This window comes from Letharia columbiana (assembly GCF_014066305.1).
Source record: "Letharia columbiana isolate WasteWater2 chromosome Unknown Sc0000005_s0, whole genome shotgun sequence".
Classification (NCBI taxonomy): domain Eukaryota; kingdom Fungi; phylum Ascomycota; class Lecanoromycetes; order Lecanorales; family Parmeliaceae; genus Letharia; species Letharia columbiana.
The window spans coordinates 329,726-353,831 of NW_023501041.1; the positions used below are offsets into that span (position 1 = coordinate 329,726).

Consider the following 24,106-nt stretch of genomic DNA (forward strand, 5'->3'; position numbering starts at 1 on the left):
CGGCTGCTCAGAGGTATCCTGGTGGAGTAAGGTATGATGAGTGAGTGGGTCAGAGGGCAAGCTGTGGGAGATTCGTCCTATGGTGGAGGGCAGTCGTTGAGATTCTTGAGCGTTTCCTAGCGGTCAATGGCTGCGTCAGATTTAGTAGACTTATTGGTTTTCATATAATGTAACAACACCTGTCGATATCGGAGCCAGGGAGAATAGACGTTCCATATCCATCCATTGTACTAGTCATCCATTCTGTCAAAGCTTCTTCCGACATTCTCACGCCCTCGCCTAAGGTATCATTCATCCCTTTGCATGCCACAACCCCAACGCCCATGACCCAAAGGCTGAATAGCAAAATCCCTACCATGGTTTCTTCAGTCACCCGTATCAACCTCCCTATAAACACCGTTAGCTCCCATCCTCGAGTCAACCCCAAAGGGCAGGTGTGAACATACAGATCCAGCTGCACCCCGTTACTAACCCCATAATCCTCCAGCGTAAGCTGATCCTTGAACGGCCTCTCTCCCTGCCTCTTCAGCATAATCTCATGCGGCTGTCTGCCAATTTGGGCTGCGACTACTGCTTTGAACAGCCCTGTACATGCCACCAAATCAGCTTCTGCCCAGGTACCCATACCATCGGAACTGACTGGGGGACGTATGTAACACGGGTGGATGGGACATACTTATCGGATCACTCGCCATGCAGGGAATGCTCGCTTTCGTCCCCAGGCGGTCGTTGACGTTGACGATGATCATGGGCTCCCCTGATGGCGCAGGCGCGGGTTTCTTTTCCTTCTTCGGTTTTTCCGGGGGCTTGTCTACATCTCTACTCCCAGACTTCTCTGCCCCATCATGCCTCCCCCCAAATTTATCCTCGACATCCCTCCCCTTCCCAAACTTCCTCTCGACATCACCATCCCTCTCCCTCCCCCTACCATCCCTCCGATCAGGCGACCTCGGCCGCGGCCTCTCCCTTTCTTGCTCCCTATACCCTCTCTCCAACCTCCTCTCCCCCCGCCCATCCCTCTCATCATCGTCATACCGCGGTTTCTCCTTCCACCTGATCCCACCGCCCGATGGTCTAGGTCTATCATCATGTCTTCGTCTGGGAGATCTGCTTCGCGGCCGATCTCTGCGGGGAGGAGAGGGCGAGTAGGCGGGCTTTCGGGGCGGGGAGCGGCTCCTTGGGCGGTCCTGGCGGTGGTTGGAGAGGGCCATTCTGCGGGAATATGGGGATGGCGAGCGGGAGCGCGATCGCGAAGGTGGCATGGTTGTTTGAGAACAGAAGTGCTGATCGGTGGTAACGAAACTATCTTACTCTCTCAACGTGGACGCAGAAATGTATCGCCGGCGCTAGACCTGTTCCTGATTTCAGCCCTATCAAAAACCCGCATTATTTCGTCTCCGCAAGCAAGAGCCTCTGAGCTGCCGCCAGGGCTCCCACAGCTCCATCACCAACGATGTGATCCCAACCGTCACCCATGCTAACCACACCTCCCCACCTAACCACCCTCCGCCCCTCCCCCTCCACAGTCTCCTACACCGTCTCCACCGCCTCTCCGCGCCAGACCTTCCCATCCCAATTCCTCCACTACTTCCTCCTCCTCCAGCGGATCCTGCTCGGGCTCGCAACACTCCTGGTCCTCTACGCCAAAACATCCAACCCGCCGTCCCCCCCGCTCGCCCCGCTCTCGGAACACCTGGCTCGGTTTCCCTGGGTGCAAGTCGGGCCACTGGCGTTCACGAGTCTGTTCCTCGTGTTTCGGAGATTCCACACGGGTATGCCATTCCGACCGCGCTCCCTTCCTCGCAAGCCTCGGCGCTCCGTTGCCCTTCGGTTGGGATCTGGGCGGTCTCCTTACTGACTCACTCTCCGCTAATCGTTCGTTTGCGACAACGCAGAAGAGTCCCTCCTGACGCTCCGCACCCTCGGCATCCAAACGAGCACCCTCTCCTCCTCCTACCTCTTACCCAGCGATACGCGATTCATACCGACGTCACAGATCCGGGACATCTTTATACATGAGGCGTTCAGGGGCTTCGAAGTGAGATATTACCTTGCGGTGGTGGTGGAGGGGGAGGGGGAGGTTGTGGTTGTGTTTCCGGTGAGTGGCTGCTTATGGTGGAAGTGGGACATTGGGAAAGTGTATATACAGTTGGGTTGGTTGGGGAAAACCGGAAGCTGACGATCGGTCGTGATGCAGAATCTACTGCCAGGCAGAGCGATTGTGGAGGAGGTGTGGAGGGGGGCAAGGGAGTGCTTGTATGAGCCGAAAGGATGATCGGAGTGGGGGAGGGATGAATTTACGTCTTGTGCTACAATGCAATGGTATTTTATGGCATGACGTCCAAATGACTCTGGGTTAATCAATCTTGTGATAGTTGTTCTTTGATATCTGCAAGCTACAGACATCATGATGGAGTAAGACATCACATGGAAAAGGACATGATGGGTATCATAGCGATAAAACGCCTTCCTCCCTAGAACTCCGCAATTGACGCTGCGAATGGCTTTAGACATTTGACCACGAAACCCCATGCGATGAGACCCTTGACAGTCTCAAACCGACGCTCTGCCGATAACCGCAGGGCGATAATGCTGCAATATTCGTTTTCTAGAGAACCCGTTTGCTGACATGTATCGTAAATGCATCCATGGATCATTTCGTGGCCGGTATCCTCCAACCACAGTCACGCAGCCTCCACCTCAAGATCGGCCCGGCAGAAAGAGTTTATCTTCTCCTCGATTGGCGTACCGACGTGATCCTCCAGCTCTTCGACCACCTCGTCCAGCAGCTTCTCATTCGCTCCCCTAGTGGCGTCATCATCCTTCATGGCTGCTTCGTACAAAGCCATGTCTGACTCCGCATCCAGCTCACTCAAAGGCGGCGCACGCTGATATTCTTCCTCACGCTTCTTCTCTTTCGAATAGGTCCCAATGTAAGGAACTGCAGCTTCACGACCTGCAAGTTCGCCGAGCTGCTCACGTGCGGATTGGCTGTTGCTAAGGTTGGTTTTGCGGGTAGAACGCGTAGTGTGGTATTGAGTCGACGTCTGAGTGTTAGTGCGCTCCATCATCGCCGCTGCGGCTAGGAAATCTTCAGCTTCACCATCTGCGCCATACTCAGGCTGCGGAAAACCATCGTCTGATTCGCTTAGGGCGTGAGCGAAGGGATCCGTGGAAGCTCCGTTAGTCTGGCTGTCGGCATTGATTCTACGACGCTTGGCGCTTTGCTCCGCGATGACATCGTAGCAAGCCTGTTGGAGGTTCACATCCAACTCTCGAGCAGAGAAAAGGCGGTCGACAGAGTAGAGTGGAGTAGAGGCTTGGTGAGCTTCAAGTCTGGCGTTAGCTTCCTTGAGTGGATTGGTTGGCTCGGTGTCACGTCCAACGGGTCCAGGAGAGCCATTCTCGATGTCTATAATCGCTTTGCGCTTTCGCTTGTTGTTCGCTCCACCAACGGGCTCAAGTTCCTCCGCCTCGAGGCGGTGACGAGCGTGGCGAGTCTTGCGATTGCTGTGGGGGCCTCCAGGGCTTGCAGAGTTGTTGATGCTGAACTGATTCGGATGGAACAGAAGCGCATTGGTATCAGCAATATCAAGCTTTTCCTTATCTTTGAGCAATGCCGATCTCTTCTGGTTGACGCTATGGATCAGACGTTGGCGCACGTTCTCGGTCAAGAGGCGATGCTCTTTGAGTGCGACCTCCACGTTATACATGTTATCTTTCTGCACTTCTCTGATTCGGAAATTGTGGCGGTACTATCCACGTGTTTGTATCAGTTTGGGCGCTTGCGACAAGTGCTGTGATGAGAGGACTAGCTGGGGCTGGGGGCAGGGGGCAGGGGCAATGTATTGCATACCACGACGGTAGTCAAATCTGCGTCCCTCTGTTCCATGGCATCGTTGATCTCTTGTATAAACTCAGCAGTCTGTGGCCCAGTCTTTTGTGGGGCTTCGAGCCTCGTATGGCCATTCAGATGGGCTTGATGGGCGTTTCGAAGACTACCCGCTGTGCTGGCAGCAGGACTTGCATTGGTTTCCTCCGGTCCTTCGTCTCCAATCTCGTCCAACGGCAGATTATCGTAGAGACGTGCAGCTTGAATGTAATTCATGTCTGCTTGTAAAGCCTGTAGCTGCTTGCGGTAGAGGTGGTCGCGATTCTCGGCGAAAGAGCTGCTTATTTCAGCGAGGCGGTTCTCCATGACGTTTCGCTTCTTGTCTCGCTTGGAAATAGGGTGTTGCAAAGGTGGGGATGGTGAGTGACGGTGAAATCGAGAGGAGCTGCCAGCTACTGCTAGAGTTGCAATGTGCGGTGAGGGCGAATAGGCCATGGAGTGTTGAAACCTGCAGGGCGTTGCAACGCTTCGGAGATGAAGTGAGGGTGAAGATGGCGAAGGTGATGAGGGAGAAGTGTAGTGCTTTGTATGTAGAGGTCTGTGAAATGGTGAGATGTGTGGTGGATGAAGAGGTTGAGCAAATGTAGCGATGAGCAACTAAAGTAACCCAGCCTCCAGCCATTGAGAATGACGCGGGTCTGGGCCAGGGTCACGCGCGCCAAACTCTTTTAAGCCCACGCATGGAGAAAGTCTATTGTTGTCCTGGTAGGGCTGGATTTCTACTCCACTCATTCACTTTTTCTGCTACTATTATCGCCACGCCTGGTGATGGTGATGATGATGATGAATGCTCAGGCTCTCAGCCCTTGTGCATCGGGTACTATATCAGACTCTTAAAGAGTTACAATTTTCGTTGAGGTAGCATTCTTCACTTTCTTAGGTTGGACGATTGTCTGCCCATTTTGGTCCAATCCCTGTATATTCCAAGTTCGAAATGTTTCAAAAGGCATAAGGTATACCGAAGAACGTGGTGTTAAATTATGCGTCTCTCATCACATCATTCACTCATAGCTACCCTCCCCAACCTCTCTAGTGAGCTTGCTGCTTAATCTGCTGAATCTCCGCCCTCATCCAGTCAAGCCAATTAGTCGGTTTTCTACCCAGCAACCACTCACAAACATTGCTCGACCCTATAAGCCCATGGCGATTATAGTACAACAATATACGCTCCACCGCATCAACTGACTCGGCGTCGGCATCCAACGTTCCAAAAATCCGCATCAGAAACGCCTGCACAGACTCCTCATATGTCAACTGCCTCAACTCGATCTTCTTCCCAATCTCCTGGCTCACCATGTCGCAGATCCGCTGGTAGTTGAGCGGGCCGTCGCCGCAGAGCGGGTATTGTGCCGTGTAGTGTTTTTCGCGCTCGTTGAGCACCTTGGCGCCCACTTCGCCGAGGTCGCTGAGTGCGATGAAGGAGAAGGGTATGTTGGCGTTCCAGTTGGCCTTGTAGACGGGGTTCTCTTGTGCGAGCATGGGTGCGACGGGGAAGAGGAACATGAAATGGGTGGGTTGGAGGATGGTGTAGTTCAGTTCGGACTCCATGAGGTATTCTTCCACTTGGAGCCTTTGGTCGTGATGGATCATCTGTTGCATTAAGCGTCAACGCAAGTCCTTTGGAATTTGGGGTGCTGGAAATCGGTGTAGGCTTACTTTTCGCAACTGCGGGTTCAAAACGGATGCGTACACAAAATGTTTGAATGTGCCCTCTTTGGCTACCTTTCTTGCGGCATCAATCATGTTGAATCCCATCACATTCTGTCGATGGGCAAACGGTGGTTCCACGTGGTATATGACTGTTGCATCTTTGAGGATGCGCTCAGGCTCTTTCGGTAAGCTTAGATCGGTACGGATGACTTCTGCTCGGGGGTATTCTCGCTTGAGCCACTCCTCCGATTTGGTGGAGTGGCAGACGAGACGCAGGCGGCGCCAGTCTTTGGCCACCCTGGGGACAAGGCCAGAACCTTGCTTTCCGCTCGCGCAAGTGATGACGAGGAGGTCGTTTTGGTGATCAACACGGGAGGTTTCCATTGGTAGAGAGCCCATGAAGACTAGTTTGGGTGACAACGAAGGCGTTGCAAACAGGAAAATCACAGACGAAAGTTCATGTCTTTGGCTTGTTTTATTGATATAGCATTGTTAGACACAATGCCGGAGGGGCCTTCGGACATGAAGGCCGAAATTGTGCGTTAGCCTTAGGTAAGGACCGCTCCTATTCTCTGCTCGGTGACTGTAATGCAGCTAGCATAAGGGTTCGCCGAACGGTGTAGGCCCTTTCTCCTCGCCTATGTGGGAGGATTTAGCTACTACTATCCGATTTGTTGTTGAGAGTCCGCCGGTTGTGACCAAGGGCCACAGATAAAGTCTTTGATTCGACGAAAACACTTCTACGCCGAAACATTCCTGGTGCGAGGTTTGAAGCTTACAAGCAAATCTGAAACTTTTCCTGCACGACCGCCAGACTAACGTCTCGAAAGTTGTTGTAGTACAATTTCCGAGGGGATGTTAGTGCAAACGGCAGGTATGAGAGACTGGGTTGCGAAACATTTTCTTGGAGAAGGCTGGAAGACGGATGAATGCTGTAATATACATTTCTATCACCTAATGGCAGTCTTGGTAAAATTGCAGTATTCATTCCCCATTCCTTGCATCTTCATAGCACAAGTCGTGAGATACCACATTACACATTACCTCTACTGGTTGCCTTTTACACCTGTTGAGTCCTGAAAATCCTTCAACGAATCATCGTCCTTGGCCAAGCTTTGCTCACTCGATCCTTTCGGACAATCTAAGACTATTCTCGCCAAAACATTTTCTGGCTGATGTGGCTGGAGCAAAGCACCTTTCTCGTGAAGGCTCGTGGACTGCTCCACATCTTTGGGGTCCTGTGCGGCGGCATGTTTGGATCGCTACTTGTTTCTGCATCTCCGTATTGACCACTCCAGGCTTGACAGATACGGTGGTTGCCTCAGGCTCTCGAAGGATGCTTCCGTGGCCAGATGATCTATGGCGGCTTTCGAGCATCCATACGCGCCCCATTGGTGAAGTGCTTTGAACCGGCATCAGACGACGTGAGGACGAATTTACCTTTCAAGGTGCTGAGAAATGGCAGCGCCACTGTGGTCTCAACGCTGCGGGTAAGGTGATCTCCAGAGATGTGCGAAGAGCAACACTCACGGAATCGATCGAGCTGAAAAGGTTGGTCTCGGAGCAGCTCTTGCAGTCATGTGGGTTATGGTTTGCAATCCTATCGAGACCGGTCCCAAGCACCAGGGTTGGAGCACATAGCCTCCAATTTGCCCGTTTTGACAATGCTAGGTCTACAGGTTGTTTTCCTGGCGAGGATTCGGTAAGGTCGTTGGCGTTGATGTTTCCAGCTGTTGCTTGCCGCGGCCGACGACGACGAGCCTCGCAGACTGTGGCTTTTGGAGGAGGTATTCGCAGACCACGAGGCCGGTGCCTTGAAACGATTGCTAATGATGGTTTTTCTAAGCAAAAATGAGGGTTTGGTCATGTACCTCAGGAGGCTCTCCTATCACGATGATGACCTCTGACGCCATGTTGATTTTGATGCTGGAGTGAGCGGGTGAGGGATGATGAGAGAAAGAGGTAGTCTAAGTCAGGGCAGTCTTTCTGTAGGCAGAACAGTACCTCTAGGTAGTCCGAGTGATGGAGTGAGGCTAAGGCAGGCTGGTCTTAAATACGTGCACAGACTAGACCATACGCAACACCGTGCATACGGTGGCGCGGGATGAGGGTACATCGATGCTAACTCCTGATCCTACTCACCATCTCATCCTACGAAGATCCCTAACCTTTCCGCCCCTCGGGATTAGCCTCCATAAGCCGCACCCGCAACTCGCTCCCTTCGCCAGTGGCCGCGCACTTTTTCCATCCCTCTTTCCCCTCGGGTTTTCCGCACTTTGTTCACCTACCGCTGTTTCGGCGTTTCGCTATCTCGGCCATTCGGACTGCATCGTGACATGAGCGATGGTTTGACTCCGTACAGTCAGCCTCCCACAGTCAACCCTTCTGACTACTTATTGGCTCGCTTAAGTAGTGTAGCCGAAAAAATCCGGTGTATGATTGCGTCACGCATGAGGCCTTATACTTCATTATAACCTTGTCATTAACAAAGTTACCGTCAGCTGACAAGAGAGAAAGACTCGCTGTCCTAGCCATCCGACACTCTCATTCGTTTACTCCCACCACTGGCGAAGTAGTCAACAGTGACGAAGCAGACCGGCCTCAGGATTACGACTACTCCTTCACATAAGGCCGCGCTGCGGTCATAGCCGTGACAAAGACATCGAAATCCCGTGAGAACATGATGTAATACTGAGATTGAGCAATGGAGCATATATCTCACCCGGCGCTGGTGATAGCACGATGCTCGGTCTACTCACCCGAGACCAACGACAGCGAGGACATAGATGTACTATCATGCATGTATGCCGTGGTGATGAGTACTGGGAGCCGGCGATTAGTCAGGGTAATTATCCGGAGCCAAGTCGACATTTTCCTCAAATCGCAAGACTTCCGAAATCCGAAATCTGAATTCATAGCGAGTCACATTCGGCGCCCCGCGGGCTCACCTCCAGGCGAAGCAAGGCCTTCCGGGCAAAACCGCTGTCCTCAGGCCTTCGATCAGCAAGCGAGTGATAAGGCTAATGTGCGGGGCCCCGGATCCCTTTCAGCATCGCATGTTCAACATTTTGGCATAGCTTTCGTGTCGCGAAGAAGACATCCTTGGATAAGGTACGCGAGGCTCACTTAGGACAACACTCCCCCGCGTCTTTCCCCTCCGCCATTCACATCTGCATCCCAGCCCCCAAAATGATCGCCGATCCACTCTCGTGGAAAGCTTGTCTCACCCTCCTCGTGAGGGCATTGTATGTATGTGGATCCCGAAAGCAACTACTTGGCACTGTGACCTCGCATTCGCCGACCTTGCCGCCTAAAGCTCTCATCGGCGAGGGTTGCGCTCGGCGCGACGACCAAGAGCTCGGACTCCGCGCACAGTTTGCCTTGCCTTTGCCGTGGGGTGGAAAGGAGGGACGTCGGTGGTCCGTGAGGGGCGTTATGGTTTGCGTTGTCTTTGCTGCGGATGGGGGGAGGATGCGAGTGGACGCACGAGTAGCATTGAGTGGCTGCACCGACTGTCCTGAGCAAGTCTCACAGACTGGGGAGACTTAGCGTAAGACACGAGCAGAAACAGTAGCTAGATCCACACAAACGGATTGTATTGGTTTTGCATTCGTACTCTATCCTGATCAAATCGTTCCCAATATGGGATCGCTTACAAAAGAAGAAAACCCAAGGTATCGCTTTCGACCGAGGCCACATACATCGTCCACCGCCAACCCAGCACCCACCGCAGACTTCCACAAGCGTACCCACAACCACCAGCGCGGCAACGTAGGGCCCATGATCTCGACACCCGTCCCCGCAACATCGCCGAGTGAATAACAAGTGCGCCAAAGCCCGTGCCAGCGAGCCCAGCGCAAACCCCATCGCGGTCGCCGAACACCGCTTGGAAGGCCACCGAAACAAACAAAGACGCCAGGCAGCGATGCCGCGGAGAGGACATCAGTGGGGCGGAAAAGGGCCAGGAAGGTGGGGGCGGGAGTCTGGTCGCCGGTGCTTTGTGTATGGCTCTCATGGGTGCAGAGAAAGTGGAGCTATTGGGTTATCGTGTTTGAGGAAATGTGGAAATGTGGGATGTTGAGTTGGAGTTAGTCAAAAGTATGAGATCGAGTATCCGATAGCTTCCATTTCGCTCCGATCGAAACGGTTGGCGTTATGAGACGTACTCACGGAAACCCGGGTATGAATCTCACAATGAAAGTTCAAGAGAGGATGAGTCAGTATCCGACCGCAGTGTGCCATTCCAAGACCGTGTGTTTTGGGGACTATGCAACTTTACATTTTTGACATTGACGCTACAGCATCTCTCCGGCAGACCCAACAGTATCGCCATCGAGGAAAAGGATCTAAATGCCAAATCTTTATAGGGATCACCCAGCTAGATCAAGGAGACTCAGAGAGCAAGCCTAATCTTCAGCTTATCCCCGCCCACAATCTCCTCCTCCATCTCGCCCAACTCCAGCATATCCCACGTGCACGAAACATACCTCCCCCTCAACCACTCCCTCCTCTCCGAAACCAGGAAGACGATCGTGTCCGCCGCGAGCGCCGGCTTGTCGATCAACTTGTGGTGGAGGAACGACGGCATCGTGAGGCCGATATCGGTCGGGATGGCTCCAGGGTGGATCCCATACGCCACCACACCCTGAGCGCCGTACTCGACGTTCAGATACTCGGCGTAGCGCAGGAGCGCGAGTTTGCTGATCTGGTAGCCCGAGCCGCCGGGGGCGGGCATGAAAGCCCCGATGCTGGTGAGCATGATGATTTGCTTGTCGCCGCCTTTGAGCATCAGGGGCAACAGCGCCCGCGTGAGCAAGTACGTGCCGCGGATGTTCACGGTCCAGGTCTGCCACCACTGCTCGGGATCGCTGTCGAGGGTGGGTTTGAACTCTTCCATCGCTCCCGCGTTGTTGATCAGGATGTCCAGTTTGCCGAAGGTGTCGGATGTTTCCTGGGCTGCACGCTCTATGCTTTGAGCGTCGAGGATGTCGAGGCGTATTGGTTTGATCTGGGGTGATGGTTTGCCTGCCGCCGTGGCGGCTTCATGCATTTCTCGTTCAAGAGACGAGAGGTCTGAGCGTGCTGCGATGGCGATCCCTGCCACGCCAGCCTTGACGAAAGAGATGGCGGCCGCATGTCCTATGCCTTTCGAAGCGCCACTTAAGAAGACGTACTTCCCTCCCAGGTTCAATTTGGTAGGGTCGATGGCTGGGTAGGTGTCGTTTCTCAGGGTGGACGTGAAATTATAGCCTAGAATACTTCTTAGCGCGTGATACCGAGACGGCTAGTACATAAGTCACGATAGGAGTATTCGCACCCGCTGCTGCTGGGTTTGGAGGCATTGCGTTTTCTATTGAAGATGCATGAATCACAATCCTCTCCAACTTACAAAATACACGCTCATATCTTCAAAGACTTAACAATTCGCAAGGCTGCGGTCTTGGATTGCTCCAGGTTTGATTGTGTGGGACATGTTTACTCATGCTCGGCCCGCGCTGTGCCGAACCCGAGCGCGAAGCCCGAAAATCCCTGCAAAGCAATGACAAAGTCCGACACTGAGAGTTTATCGAAAGCGGTGAACATAGGCTCAGGCCGACAAGATAGCCACTCACCGATGGACTCCACAGCAAGATTGTCCGAGAAGGGCGGGTCATCGATACAAATTCCCTGCAGGAGAAGAACACAAAACCATCAACCAGTAAGCTGCACTAGTACCTTAGATTTGAGTTCTTTTCTAGATAGTCAGCACCTTTTGAACAACTTCGGTCTAAGCACATCGAGGAACGTACCAGCAAAATGGGAATCCGACAGTATTCCGAGAATATGGACGACGCCAAGGCGGCCAGCCCTGGAAAGCAGTTCAACATTGCTGTGGTCGGTGGAGGCCTTAGCGGCCTCTCTCTCGCAATAGGCTTGACGCAGCGTGGCATCTCAACTCAAGTCTATGAAGGTGCGAGCAGCTGGACAGACGCGGGGGCAGGACTGGTTTTTGCGAAAAATTCAATGGACGCCATGAGGAAGATTAGTCCCGATATCTATGAGGCGTTCGCGAAACGCTCGTCGGGACAAGGATGGGAGAGTAAGAAGACGACATACATGGATTATCGAAATGGCTTGACCGATGGAGAGTTGGTCACTTCGGTGATTTGTGCCAACACGGGACAGGAGAGTGTGCACCGGACACTGTTCGCGAAAGACTTGGTTTCTCTCTTGCCTGAAGGAAGCTTTCACATGGGGAAGAGATTGATCGATCTTACGACAAGAGACAGTGGTAGATATACTTTGACTTTCGCTGATGGGGAGTCTGCGGACGCGGACGCCGTGGTGGGAGGCGACGGGATCAAGTCAAAGTGCAGACAGATTCTTCTGGGAGAGAACTCCTCCGAGGCGACCCCCAAATATGCCGGCGAGTTTGCTTATCGAGGAATGGTTCCAATGGAAAGGGCAGTGGCCGTTCTTGGCGAGGAGTTCGCCAGAAACAGCATGGTGAACATGGGACCAGATTGCTTGACCACGACATACCCAGTCGAAAAGGGTACTTTGCTCAACCTGGTGGCTTGTCGATCTTTGGAGAAATGGGAGGAAGACGAGTGGGTGGTTCCCTCGAGTCAAGAGGCAGCGAAGAGCGATTTCGCGGGCTGCGGCCCAGTGATGCAGAAAGTCGTTTCGATGATGGACAAGCCATTAAAGTGGGCCCTCTTTGACCACCCCGAATGCTCCACCTTCTACAAAGGAAAATTCGCGCTCATCGGCGATGCTGCCCACGCTTCGACCCCACACCAAGGGGCTGGGTGTGGACAGGCTTTCGAAGACGCGCTCGTTATGTGCAACCTCCTTGCAGATGAGACTATCCAAAAGCCTGAGGATATTCAAGAAGCTTTTGCTGCGTACGACGCGATTAGACGGCCTCGGACGCTGAAGGTTGTAAACACTAGCAGAGAGAATGGTGAGATATGCATGATGCGCGGCGAGAGCACCGGAGAAGACTTGGGCAAGATCAAAGCAACATTGGATGAAAGATTCTATTGGATATGGCATGAGGATTTAGATCAGCAGGTAGAGACCGCAAAAGCAACATTGCACAAAAGGTTGCAAGGGTCAGAGCACAATTTGTTGGCGTAGTGGTCAATTATGCCCCGTCTCCTGTTGATAGATCGATAGCTTGATAGAATGTTCCTTTAGAGATAGAAGACTTTTACGATACTGCTGCTACTCTTGCCATCAATCTAGTCGCAAACTGTATCCATAAGGTTTTTGGCACTTTGTCATACCAGAATTTGTTGTCCAACGACGATTTGCTGGGGCCGCAATGAGGAGATTCGTCCCAGCGGCATCCCATCCTTCCACCACCACCAGGTATAGGGACGGAAAGAGGTGGAGCATACGGTCCTCATGAGTTTGAGATGACTGCTCTATGTCAGTGATGTGTGTAGTGCTCGTACCCTCGAATTAATAAGACGATGAGACAAATCCAGCCCTGTTGGCTAATTTCGGCTGTGATGGAGCCACCTTCCCCCGATTTAAAATGGTTAAAAGGGGCCTTTTTTTTTAGGGCCCCCCCCCCACCCCCCCCCCTCAAAACGCCCCCCGGGGGGGCCCCCCCCTCGGGGGGTTTTTTAAAATTTTTTTTTCCCCCCCCCCCTTCACTAAAAAAACAAAAAAAAAAAAAAAAAAAACAAAACCTACCCCCCCACCCCCCAACAACAACACCAAACCAAAAAATTTTAAATTTCCTTTCTTGCATTAAAGAACAACAATAAAAATTTTTAAATATTTTAGGGAGGGTATTCTACTATAGACTTCATTATTAAATAATATTTAGAATAATATATATATTAATTATATAATAAAATTATATTAAAAATAAATATATAATAGATTTTAGAATTATTAAAATTAAGAGGTTATAAATTTAAAAAATTAGTATTATATAATAAAAGCGAAGTATATATTAAGTATATACTAGTAAGCTTTAGCCTTCGAGTAGATCTTTACTTAGTAGAGAATTAATAGAATATATATTTAATAAATAAATATTTATAATAAATAGAAAACTTTATTTTTAATTATTTTTAATTATTATTATTAATATAGATTAATAATATTTAATATTACGATAATAAAGAAAAGAAGATTTATAAATATTTAAATTTATATTATAATTATTAAAACGCTATATATACTTAATATTAATAATATATATTCTTAGCTTCGCGTATATATTAAGTCTTATTAAGCTATATATATATATATATTATATCTATCTAGCGTTAATATATTTTTTATATTTATCTTCTAGATTTCTAATATTTTAATATACTCTTCTTAGTATATACTCTATATATACTTAATATATATATTATAGATTACGCTATCTTATCTTCTTATTATTAAATATTATATATATATTAAGTATATTATCTATATAAGTAATAATCTATAATAATCTCTAGATTATTAATGCAATTAATCTCTCCGCGTTTAAATATTATTATAATAAGTATATATTCGATATTAGCGAATATTATATTAAATATATATAATAGAATTAATAATTAATATAAATATTAATTAAATTTTATCTTATAAGTTATATATATATTAAAAGAATAGAGAGTATATATTAAATTAATAATTAGCTCGCGTTATTAATATTACTATAAACGATTATAATAATAAATTTAAAATATCTTTATAATATATTTATATTAAGTATATATAATTAATTAAATAACTATAGCTAAGAATATATATTTATATATCTTAATTATTTATTAGATATATATTAAATATATATAATAGTATTTAATTTTAAAGCGATTCTCTTAATTATTAACGATAAGATATTAATCGTTATTACGCTTTATATATTTTAAATATATATTAATAATATATAGCTATTATATTATAATTAATAAAATATAATTATATAAAATTATATTTAATACTTAAGAGTAATAATTCTTAGTAAGTAAGAAATATATTAAATATATATATAATCTAAGCTTATTTATTAATAGCTTTATTAATATATTTATAATAAGTATTATAAAGTTAATAAATATTAAGATTTAACTTAAGCTAAATATATATTAATAATATTTAATTATTAATCTAACTCGATATAATATTATCTTAATAAAGACTATCGCTAGCGAGAAGTAAGTTATATAAATATAAAATATATATTAAACTTATATTCGATAACGCTCTTAAGCTCTATATTCTCTCTAGAAATTAACGCGATTAAATCTATCTAATTAAATCTAGATATATTAAATATATACTAAATATATATAAAGCTAATATCTTATAGAATTAGATCTACGAGTAGCTCTTTAAATAGATATATAACTAATATAGAGATTATCGCGTAAATTAAAGTATATATATTATATATATTAAATTAACGCTAAGTAGATATATTAATCTTAACTTCGCTATAATCTATAAAACTCGATTTTATTATTATATAAATAGAGTATATATTAAATATAAGCTTATTATATATTATTATCTATCTATAAATACTTATATTTAACTTAAAAACTTATTTAATTTATTAAATTTCAAATATAATATAAGCTTAATATTTATTAAATCTACTCTTATTTTCTTAAACGATTTCGTAATTAATATTTAATCGTATTTAGCTTATATCGAGTATATACTAATAAGAGATTCTTAATTAATTTCTTATAAAACTTTTAAATTTACGCGTAAGCGTAAGATAAGTATATATAATCTTTATACTTTATATATACTAATTATATATTTAGCGTAACGACTTTCCTCTCTATCGCCACCGTTCGAAGTTATCTATCTCGAGTTTTTATAAAAATACTCGTCGTTATAAGTACGCTTATTTTATACTTAGTATATATCTAATATATATTAATAACTAAAAAGTTTAAAAAGCTATCTAATAAGTAAAATTAGATATATACTTAATATATATATCGCTAACGCTAATATTTAAACCTCGCTATTTCTTTTATCTTATCTCTATCGCTTAGATAAAGTATATATTATTAATAATATTAAAATATTATATATTTATTTTATATATATATAAAACTTTTATCTAATATATACTATTTAATATAAATTTAACTTTTATTAAATAGCGTCTTTATATATAACTATTTATCTTTCTTTTTTTATTCTAGTATATATATAGCTTATTCTCTATCTTCGTATTAAGATATCGTATTAAGATACTTAATATCCGCTATTTCCTTATACTAAGTTTTAATTTAATATATATTAAATAATATTACTATCGACGAAAATCGATTAATATATATTAAATAAAATTTATTACTTATTTATATCTAATATATATCTCTATTATAAATAATTAACTTTTATATCTAATTAACTTTTAATATTAAGATATAAAATAGCTATTATTTTCAGCTAAGTTTAATTTATATCTTATATATATTAATTTTATACTTCGTATCTACGCTTATCTAACTTTTCTAATATATAAATAATTATTACTTCTTTAAATTCTCGAGCTTAAACGAAAGCTTAATAATCTTCTTCGTTATAAAATATAATATATATTTTATTCTCTTTTTATATTATTAGAAAATTATTAGAAATTTTAAGAATACTAATAAATATTTAAAAATTAGTAATTAATAATATCTAAATAGATTTCTAATAAGAATACTTACTCTTAATAATTATTCGAATTTAATAAATAGAAAATTCGATAGAAGATTTTTAGATAAGCTTATTAGAGTTATACTAAGCGTATTTCGAAGTAATACTTTCTTAATCTTACGCGATAAAGATAAATTAAATTATAATCTTAGATAAAGTAGTTAATTAATATTAAGCGTACGCTAATTTTATATTAATTATATAAATTATATTTTAAACCTCTAAATTCTATAACTCTTAATCTAGCTTATATTCTTCTCTTTATTACTTAAATTTAATAATTCTTTAACGCTTAATCTATATATACTATATATATATCTTATCGTTAATTATCTAAATCGAAGGCGTATATATATATCTTCAATTTTTATTATTAGATATATTTTCTTATAATAAAGATAGCGGTAATAGTATACGCTCGATAGAAGTTAAGATTACGCGATTTCTTATTAAAATCAATTAAAGAGATAGAGTAATTTTAATAGATTAAGTATTAGCTAAGCTTACGCTAAATTTATATTAACTATAATTAATATTAATAATTAGATCTAAACTATTATAAGAATTTTTAAAATTTTATAAAAGACTTAGATTTTAAATTCGTTAAGCGGCTTATTACTAATTTCTATAATCTAAAATAAAAAGATTATTATTAGATAATTATATATAAAATATATACTAAGTTAAAAAAATAGATTAATCTTATCTTTCTTTATTATAAATACGATTATTCGTATAATTTCGCTATTATTTCTTTAGATTTAATTAATTTCTTACTATTTTATTATATTCTTTTTAATAAATATCTCTTATATATAACTTTTTAATCTATAATTATTAATATATATTTAATATATACTTAGTATATAACTTATTAAAGATAGATAGTAAGTTTAAATAGCTAATAATCGATAAAGTTATTATTATTAAAATAATTACTCTCTTTAATTTCTATATTTTTTTAAGTATAATATTACTATTAAGCTTCTACTTTAGAACTTTCTAGAGTAAATCCTACGAGAATCTATAGCACTCTCTTATTATTAATTTATAACTTAAGCTCGAGATAAATTATATATATACTATTTATCTTTTTCTTTAAATCTTCTATATTTATTATATTTTAAATCTTATTAACTACGAAGTAAATTAGATATTTAGAAAATTTCTTAATAAAATTACGCTTAACGTATACTTAGTAGAAGATTAATATATATTAAAGATACTTATTTTATTATAATTTTAAATCTAGATTATAAAAAAAGTCTTTAAATTCTATATTATATAAATTAATATATATTAAATCTAAATAAAAAATACGTTATACTTAATTCTTAGCTTACTTTCTATTTATATTTATTATTATAATACGAAGGTCTTAGTTTATAATAATATAAGTAAAGTTAATAAATCTTCGAGATACTTTTTTAAATATTCTAAATATTTTCATAAACATTTTATAATAAGCGATATATATTTCGAGATTTATAAAAACGTAGTAATAGATATTAATTTTTATTTATAATTAGTATATATTAATTATAAGTAGAGTATAAGCTATATCTACGTTTAATATTCGTATTTTATTCCGTAAGCGAGAAAATCTATATCTTTTCTTATATTATTTTAAAAGCTAGATTTATTTCTATATATTAAATATATTAAAAGATCTTAGCTTATATATATATATAGTATATAATTATATAATACTCTCTATTAAAGTAAGTAATTAATCGAATTTATTAATCTTTACTATCTTTTAATTAATTAAAAGTATACTTACGCTAAATTTCTATTAAAGTATTTATAAAATTAAAATAAAGTTTAAAGAAGTAATATATACTTATTATAAGCTATATATTTATTAAAGCTATACTAAATTTATACTTTAATAATCTCTACTTTCGAATTAAAGTAGAAACTCGATCTTCGATATTTAGACTTTAATAAATCGCTTATAACGAATCTTTATTATATTTCTCTTTAAGACTCGCGAGAAATAGAGAAATAATAAAGCGTTTTAAAAATAATTAATATATATATAGCGCTTACTTAGTATATATTTAGCTTATACGTAATTAGATTTAATAAATTATACTTTTTAATAATCTTAATAATATTATCCGCGATAGCGCTAAAGAGCTTAATTAAATATAATAAATAATAAGAATATACTCCGCGTAAGATTAATATAAAAAATAAAAAGCGATCTTAATTATTCGAAATATAGAGATCGAATTATATATTATAATTAAGTAACTCTATCTTATCTTATTTTTAGAGATAATCGAATATTATATAAATTTAATATATACTAAGTAGAGAATTAATATAATAAGATATTTACTTATTATATTATTTATATCATTATATCGAATAATCTATATAAATATAATTCTCTTATAAGAATTATAATTTAAATTAAATAAGTTTTTATAAATAATTAAGATTTATATATATAGTTATAGATAATAAACGTCTTACTTAATACTATAACTCTAAATTACTATTCTATAAATAATTAATAAAGATAATCTATAGATTATAAATATATACTTAATATCTACTCTATATATACTTATCTTATTTCGCTTAAATATCGTAGATAATTAATTCTAATACGTTATAGTATTTAATTATAAACTTCTACGATATACGCCTTACGTCTATTAGTCTATAAAAAACGCATTATATTAATACTCGATTTTTATTTTAAAATATTCCTCGATTAAATGAGAGTAAAGCGAAAAATTAGATATTTATCGAAGATTATTAATATCTATAATATTAACTCGATTATACGCTTAATATAGAATAATTATATCTCGATAAATATATTAATAATATTTAATCCCACTATATTTAAACGCTTACTTTTACGCCGCTTTCTTCTTATTCTTTTTATTATTTTTAATTAAAAACTATATCTTAATAAACTTTATTCGAGAATAAATTATATTAACTTCTAGATAATTAAACTATATCTAATTTTAATTAGTTAAGATATATTTAGACTAAGTATATATAAAGTCTATTATAAATATATATCGATAAATTATCTCTTAAATACTCTTATAATTTTCTTTATTAAACTTCGACTTAATATATATAAAATAATTTTTTTTATCTATACTTATCTCGAAATATTTAAATAAAATAAAATAATTTTAAATCTTATTAACTATTACTTTATATTAACTACTTCGATTAATAATAATATTTATCTTTTTAATTATATTTTATATATAATTAATATATATAAATATTAATACGATATAAATCTTATTATAGAAGTTAAATCTATAAAGAGAGAAATAGTAGACTTTAAGCCCTCCGCTTTTAAGTTATCTTATTTATTATTACTTTTATTAAAAGAATCTAATAAATAAAGCTAAGTTATTTATTAATATATACGTTATATATATAATATAGATATAATATATATATAAGATATAAGTACTTTAATATTATTTAATTATTAAATAATTTCCGCTATAATAACGTTATAAACTTATTAGATAAATATATTAGATATTATAATATATATTAGATATAAGTAAGAGTAGAATTTTACGATAGATAAAAGAGAAAATTTTAAATTTATAGATAAGTTATCTCGCGCGAGCTAACGTCGCTAAATTAAATTTAATTTTCTTTATTCTAAAAAAAGGGGAAGAAAAAAAAAAATTTTTTTTTTTTAAAAAAAAAAAAAATTTAATTAATAAAAATCTACCTCCCCTTTTTAAATTTTTTTTTCTTATAAAAAAAAAAAAAAAAAAAAAAAAAAAAATAAAAAAAAAAATAAAAATTTTTTTATTTTTTTTTTTTTTTTTTTTTTTATTATAAAAAAAAAAATTTTTTTATTATATTTAATTATTTATTTTTTATATATATTAAATTAAAAAAAAAAAAAAAAAAAAAAAATAATATAATAAACTATATCTAATATAATTAGAATTAGAATTATATATGAATACTATATAAATATATCGTATATATAGATAAATAGAATATAAGAAAAGAACTTTATATAGTAAGTATAGATCTAATATAAATATAAAAAGTCGCTTATTAAATTACTAGAGATTCGTTTCTTTAAGTTATTCGATTTCGACTTATAACTTATAATAAATCGAATTACTTCGAAGATTATATCTTAGTCTTTTAAACGTATTAGTTTTATATATACGTTAAGTAAACTAATTATTCTAATATATTATAGCTATAACTATATAACTATTACTTATAACTATATTACTTATAACTACTATTATTAATAACTATATTATCTATAACTACTATTATTAATAACTATATTATCTATAACTACTATTATTAATAACTATATTACTTATAACTACTATTATTTATAACTATATTATTTATAACTATATTTATCTATAATTATATAATTATAGTTCTTAGTTATATTATAGCTAATAACTATAAGTCGTAGCTAATAACTATAAGTCGTTAAAATTAATACTTTCTCTTTATTTAACTATTAAAAAGATAGAGATAATAGAGTAAATAGTTAATATTACTCTTCGAAAAAATCTTTATAGAGAAAGTAGAGAAAGTAGAGAAATAACGTAAACTTTTAATACGACTCTTTAGTTTATTCTTCTAGAATATATAGTAGCCCTTACGTATAATAAGATTATTTTAAGAAAGTAAATTTAGATCTTATATAATATCGAACTTTCTTAATAGCGATCTTCTAATTAGTCGAATAACTATATATCTTAAATAGCTCTCTATACTATTTAAATAGCTTCTTATTTAGCGATTTAATAAGAATATCTACTATTATTTAAATTATAAGTATATAATTTATAATAATTATCTTATTCTTAATTAATTAACGAATATAATAATATTAAATATTAATATATTTAATTCTTTAATAATACTCGAGATTCTTTATAAGGTTAATAATCTTTTTATTATTACCGAGTAATATTATAGAGTCTTTATCTAATACTCGAAAACGAACTTCTTATAGTTATCGTATCGTCTATATAATAATCTTATCTTCTTCTATTAAGATTATATACTTAGCTTCTATAGTAGATATAACTATCTCTCGCTATTTTCGACTATATTATAAATATGCTACTTATTTATATAATAAAGCGAATTCGTAAGTGAACTTACGATTCTTCTAGTTATTACCGTATACTGAATCCGCGAATTCTTTTAATATTCCTATTTCTTAATAGCGTAGTTCTAGAGATATAGTGCCTTATATATACTTAAGTACTCGATTTACGGCGTTTATATAGCGAATAGTAAAGTTATAGTAGAATTAACTAAGCTTTTCTATAATAAAGACTATATCGATTTATATATTAGTTATAAGAAATATAAGACTTTCTATCCGCTTCTAATATTATAGCTAATTTATATATTCTTCTTCTAGTCGATCTAGTTAAATTAACTTATATCTATCGATAGAGATATAAATAAAAGTCGTCTAGTTTATTAAATATTCTTTAAGTATCTTTTCGACGTACTATACTTATTTAATAATTAAAGTATAAGATTTCTAATTACGATAAACTTAAATATCGAGAATATAATTAACTAAACCTACTTCGATAGCCTTAAATTCTTTATAAATTTGATGCTTAATATAATTTATAATACTTTATAACTTAACTTTAATAAGAATATCGTTTATATAAAGTGCTATAATAACTATTTTCTCTAATAATACTCGAATAAAGATATAGCTATTAGCTATAGTGGCTATAAATCTTATTTTCTTAATAATATACTTGAATTTCTCGTTTCAGATATAGGCTGATTACTTAAGGTTATATAATTCTTTCTAGAGAAGTAATATCTTATTCTTAGTACTAATTACTAATAAATAGTCTAATAATAAAATTATATAGATTTTCTTATAGAGGTCGCTATTAAGATAAGTATTATTAACGTTTATTTATTCTATTAGAAGGTTTATTATTACTATATATAATAGAAATAGATATAGAAAGTTAAATCGTAGAGTAAGAGTAAAGGTCTTATAAAAGTCGATATTTTCTATTTACGTAAATTCTCTAGTAACGAGTCTAGCCTTAAATTTATTAATAATCTTATTACTATTATATTTAATCTTAAAAACTTATTTATAGATGACTAGGCGTCTATTAGCCGATAGAATAGCGAGCTTTTAGATCTCTTTAATAATTAAAACGATAATTTTCTTAATAATAGCTTATTTCTATTCGCGAGCGTTTAATTTATAAATAGCTTTCTAATAGATAAGAGATTTAATTATAATATTTATAAGTTTAGTCTTATTCTTTATATCGAAGTTATTATAGAACTTATAGAGATTATAGTCTAATTTCTTAATATAAGACTATTATATAAAGATAGCGATCTAAGATATAAGACGTCGCTTAATGCGGTTAAAAGAATTAGGGGTAGATATAGATATAATAGATTATTAAATAGTACCCTTAAATATCGTCCCTTAATTTATTATTTCTTTACTACTTAAGATATTAAGAGTCTCTCTAATTTCGTAAAGGCCTAACGAAGATTTCGATTTAATTTAATATACGTTTAAGCCACTTAATCTCGAATCTCTACTATTATTCGTATTTTCTAGAAAGTTAATAGAAACTTCTCTCTCTACTTAAGAATCTCGTATATCTTTAATTTCTTCGATTTATGGCGACGATATAATATTCGATATAAGCCTCTTATAATTCTTCTCATTATCGTCGTCGCTAGATACGATCTTAATACTATTTTAAATAAAGGCGTTATTAAGATTATTATCGTTTTAGCGAGTAAGGGCGATATCTACTCGTATAAAGTTATAAGCTATTAAGAACGAAGTTAGAGTTATTAGTTAAACTCCCTTACGATTCTTATAAAAATAAATATTTATAGACTATTCGAATCGATTATTTCGAGGATTATAAACTCGATACTAAGTAAATAAATAATAATTAATATATATATCTTAATAGGCTATAATATATAGCTTACTTTCTCGTTTCTCTTTTAATAGATAAATTAAGTATAGATAATCGAAGACTTTTTCGTAATTTAAATTCGATTTCTTATTAAATTATAGTTCGTAGAATAACTTACTCCCTCTACTATTATATAATAGTCTATTTTTTAGATAATTTATATAGACTACGGTCTCTAATTAAAAGCTTATAAATAAGTTTAATTAGCTAAGTATAAGTCTTATAAAATCGATTAACGTTTTATTAAATCGTTCTACGATATTATTCTAATATAGGATATAGATAGTCGTAAATTTTATAATAATACCTCGTTTCTTAAGTATATTCTCGACTAACTTATACTTTAATATATTATTAATTCTAACTAATACTACTTCTCTTATCTTAGCCGTTTTATTAATTATAATTATATTTCTAAGAATAAAGATATAGATCTATTTTTTTAATATAATAGACTCGAGGTTTAATTAATTAGTAGCCTTATCGATAAGAAATATAAATTACTTACTACCCTTTATAATACTAGCTACGAGATATAATTCCTAGAAGTCGATATATATTCGAGCTTCTAATACTATTTCCTTTAGCCTAAGATCCTTATTAATCTATTAAATTATTTTCGTAAAGTTATATATATTATATTAAAATTCTTTCGATAGTTTTATTTTCTCTATATCTCTTACGTAGAGATATAGATTCTTTAGACGATACGCTTCGATATAGTCTAATCGTTAATATATTAATCGAAAATAATTAACTTATCCTTATTTTATAAATGTAGATATACTTTTATTAAAAGATCTTAACTCTCTAAAAGCGAATACTCTATTAGATATCGATTTGATTAATTAATATAGATTATTCCTCGTATAACCTCTTACTACTATCTCGTCTA

General features: G+C 37.2%; 7 protein-coding genes across 7 annotated transcripts; 3 read left to right on the plus strand and 4 right to left on the minus strand.

The window, feature by feature from the left end:
* Nucleotides 1-365: 365 nt before the first annotated feature.
* On the minus strand, nt 366-1,262 carry HO173_002518 (uncharacterized protein; the record flags this gene model as incomplete). The annotated part of the gene is made up of 3 exons (XM_037304451.1): nt 366-387; nt 447-585; nt 677-1,262. 3 exons carry the CDS (start codon nt 1,260-1,262, stop codon nt 366-368), a joined length of 747 nt encoding a protein of 248 aa, XP_037168544.1.
* A 212-nt stretch (nt 1,263-1,474) lies between these two features.
* On the plus strand, nt 1,475-2,275 carry HO173_002519 (uncharacterized protein; the record flags this gene model as incomplete). Its single annotated transcript, XM_037304452.1, has 3 exons — nt 1,475-1,772; nt 1,899-2,098; nt 2,198-2,275. 3 exons carry the CDS (start codon nt 1,475-1,477, stop codon nt 2,273-2,275), a joined length of 576 nt encoding a protein of 191 aa, XP_037168545.1.
* Nucleotides 2,276-2,684: 409 nt separating this feature from the next.
* HO173_002520 (uncharacterized protein) lies at nt 2,685-4,327 on the minus strand (the record flags this gene model as incomplete). Its single annotated transcript, XM_037304453.1, has 2 exons — nt 2,685-3,755; nt 3,857-4,327. 2 exons carry the CDS (start codon nt 4,325-4,327, stop codon nt 2,685-2,687), a joined length of 1,542 nt encoding a protein of 513 aa, XP_037168546.1.
* A 594-nt stretch (nt 4,328-4,921) lies between these two features.
* Nucleotides 4,922-5,941, minus strand: HO173_002521 (uncharacterized protein; the record flags this gene model as incomplete). Its single annotated transcript, XM_037304454.1, has 2 exons — nt 4,922-5,482; nt 5,549-5,941. The coding sequence occupies 2 exons, from the start codon at nt 5,939-5,941 to the stop codon at nt 4,922-4,924; spliced, it is 954 nt and encodes a 317-aa protein (XP_037168547.1).
* Nucleotides 5,942-8,731: 2,790 nt separating this feature from the next.
* Nucleotides 8,732-9,091, plus strand: HO173_002522 (uncharacterized protein; the record flags this gene model as incomplete). The annotated part of the gene is made up of 1 exon (XM_037304455.1): nt 8,732-9,091. The coding sequence occupies one exon, from the start codon at nt 8,732-8,734 to the stop codon at nt 9,089-9,091; it is 360 nt and encodes a 119-aa protein (XP_037168548.1).
* An 844-nt stretch (nt 9,092-9,935) lies between these two features.
* Nucleotides 9,936-10,884, minus strand: HO173_002523 (uncharacterized protein; the record flags this gene model as incomplete). The annotated part of the gene is made up of 2 exons (XM_037304456.1): nt 9,936-10,792; nt 10,860-10,884. 2 exons carry the CDS (start codon nt 10,882-10,884, stop codon nt 9,936-9,938), a joined length of 882 nt encoding a protein of 293 aa, XP_037168549.1.
* Nucleotides 10,885-11,338: 454 nt separating this feature from the next.
* Nucleotides 11,339-12,664, plus strand: HO173_002524 (uncharacterized protein; the record flags this gene model as incomplete). The annotated part of the gene is made up of 1 exon (XM_037304457.1): nt 11,339-12,664. One exon carries the CDS (start codon nt 11,339-11,341, stop codon nt 12,662-12,664), a length of 1,326 nt encoding a protein of 441 aa, XP_037168550.1.
* Between the last annotated feature and the right edge of the window lie 11,442 nt (nt 12,665-24,106).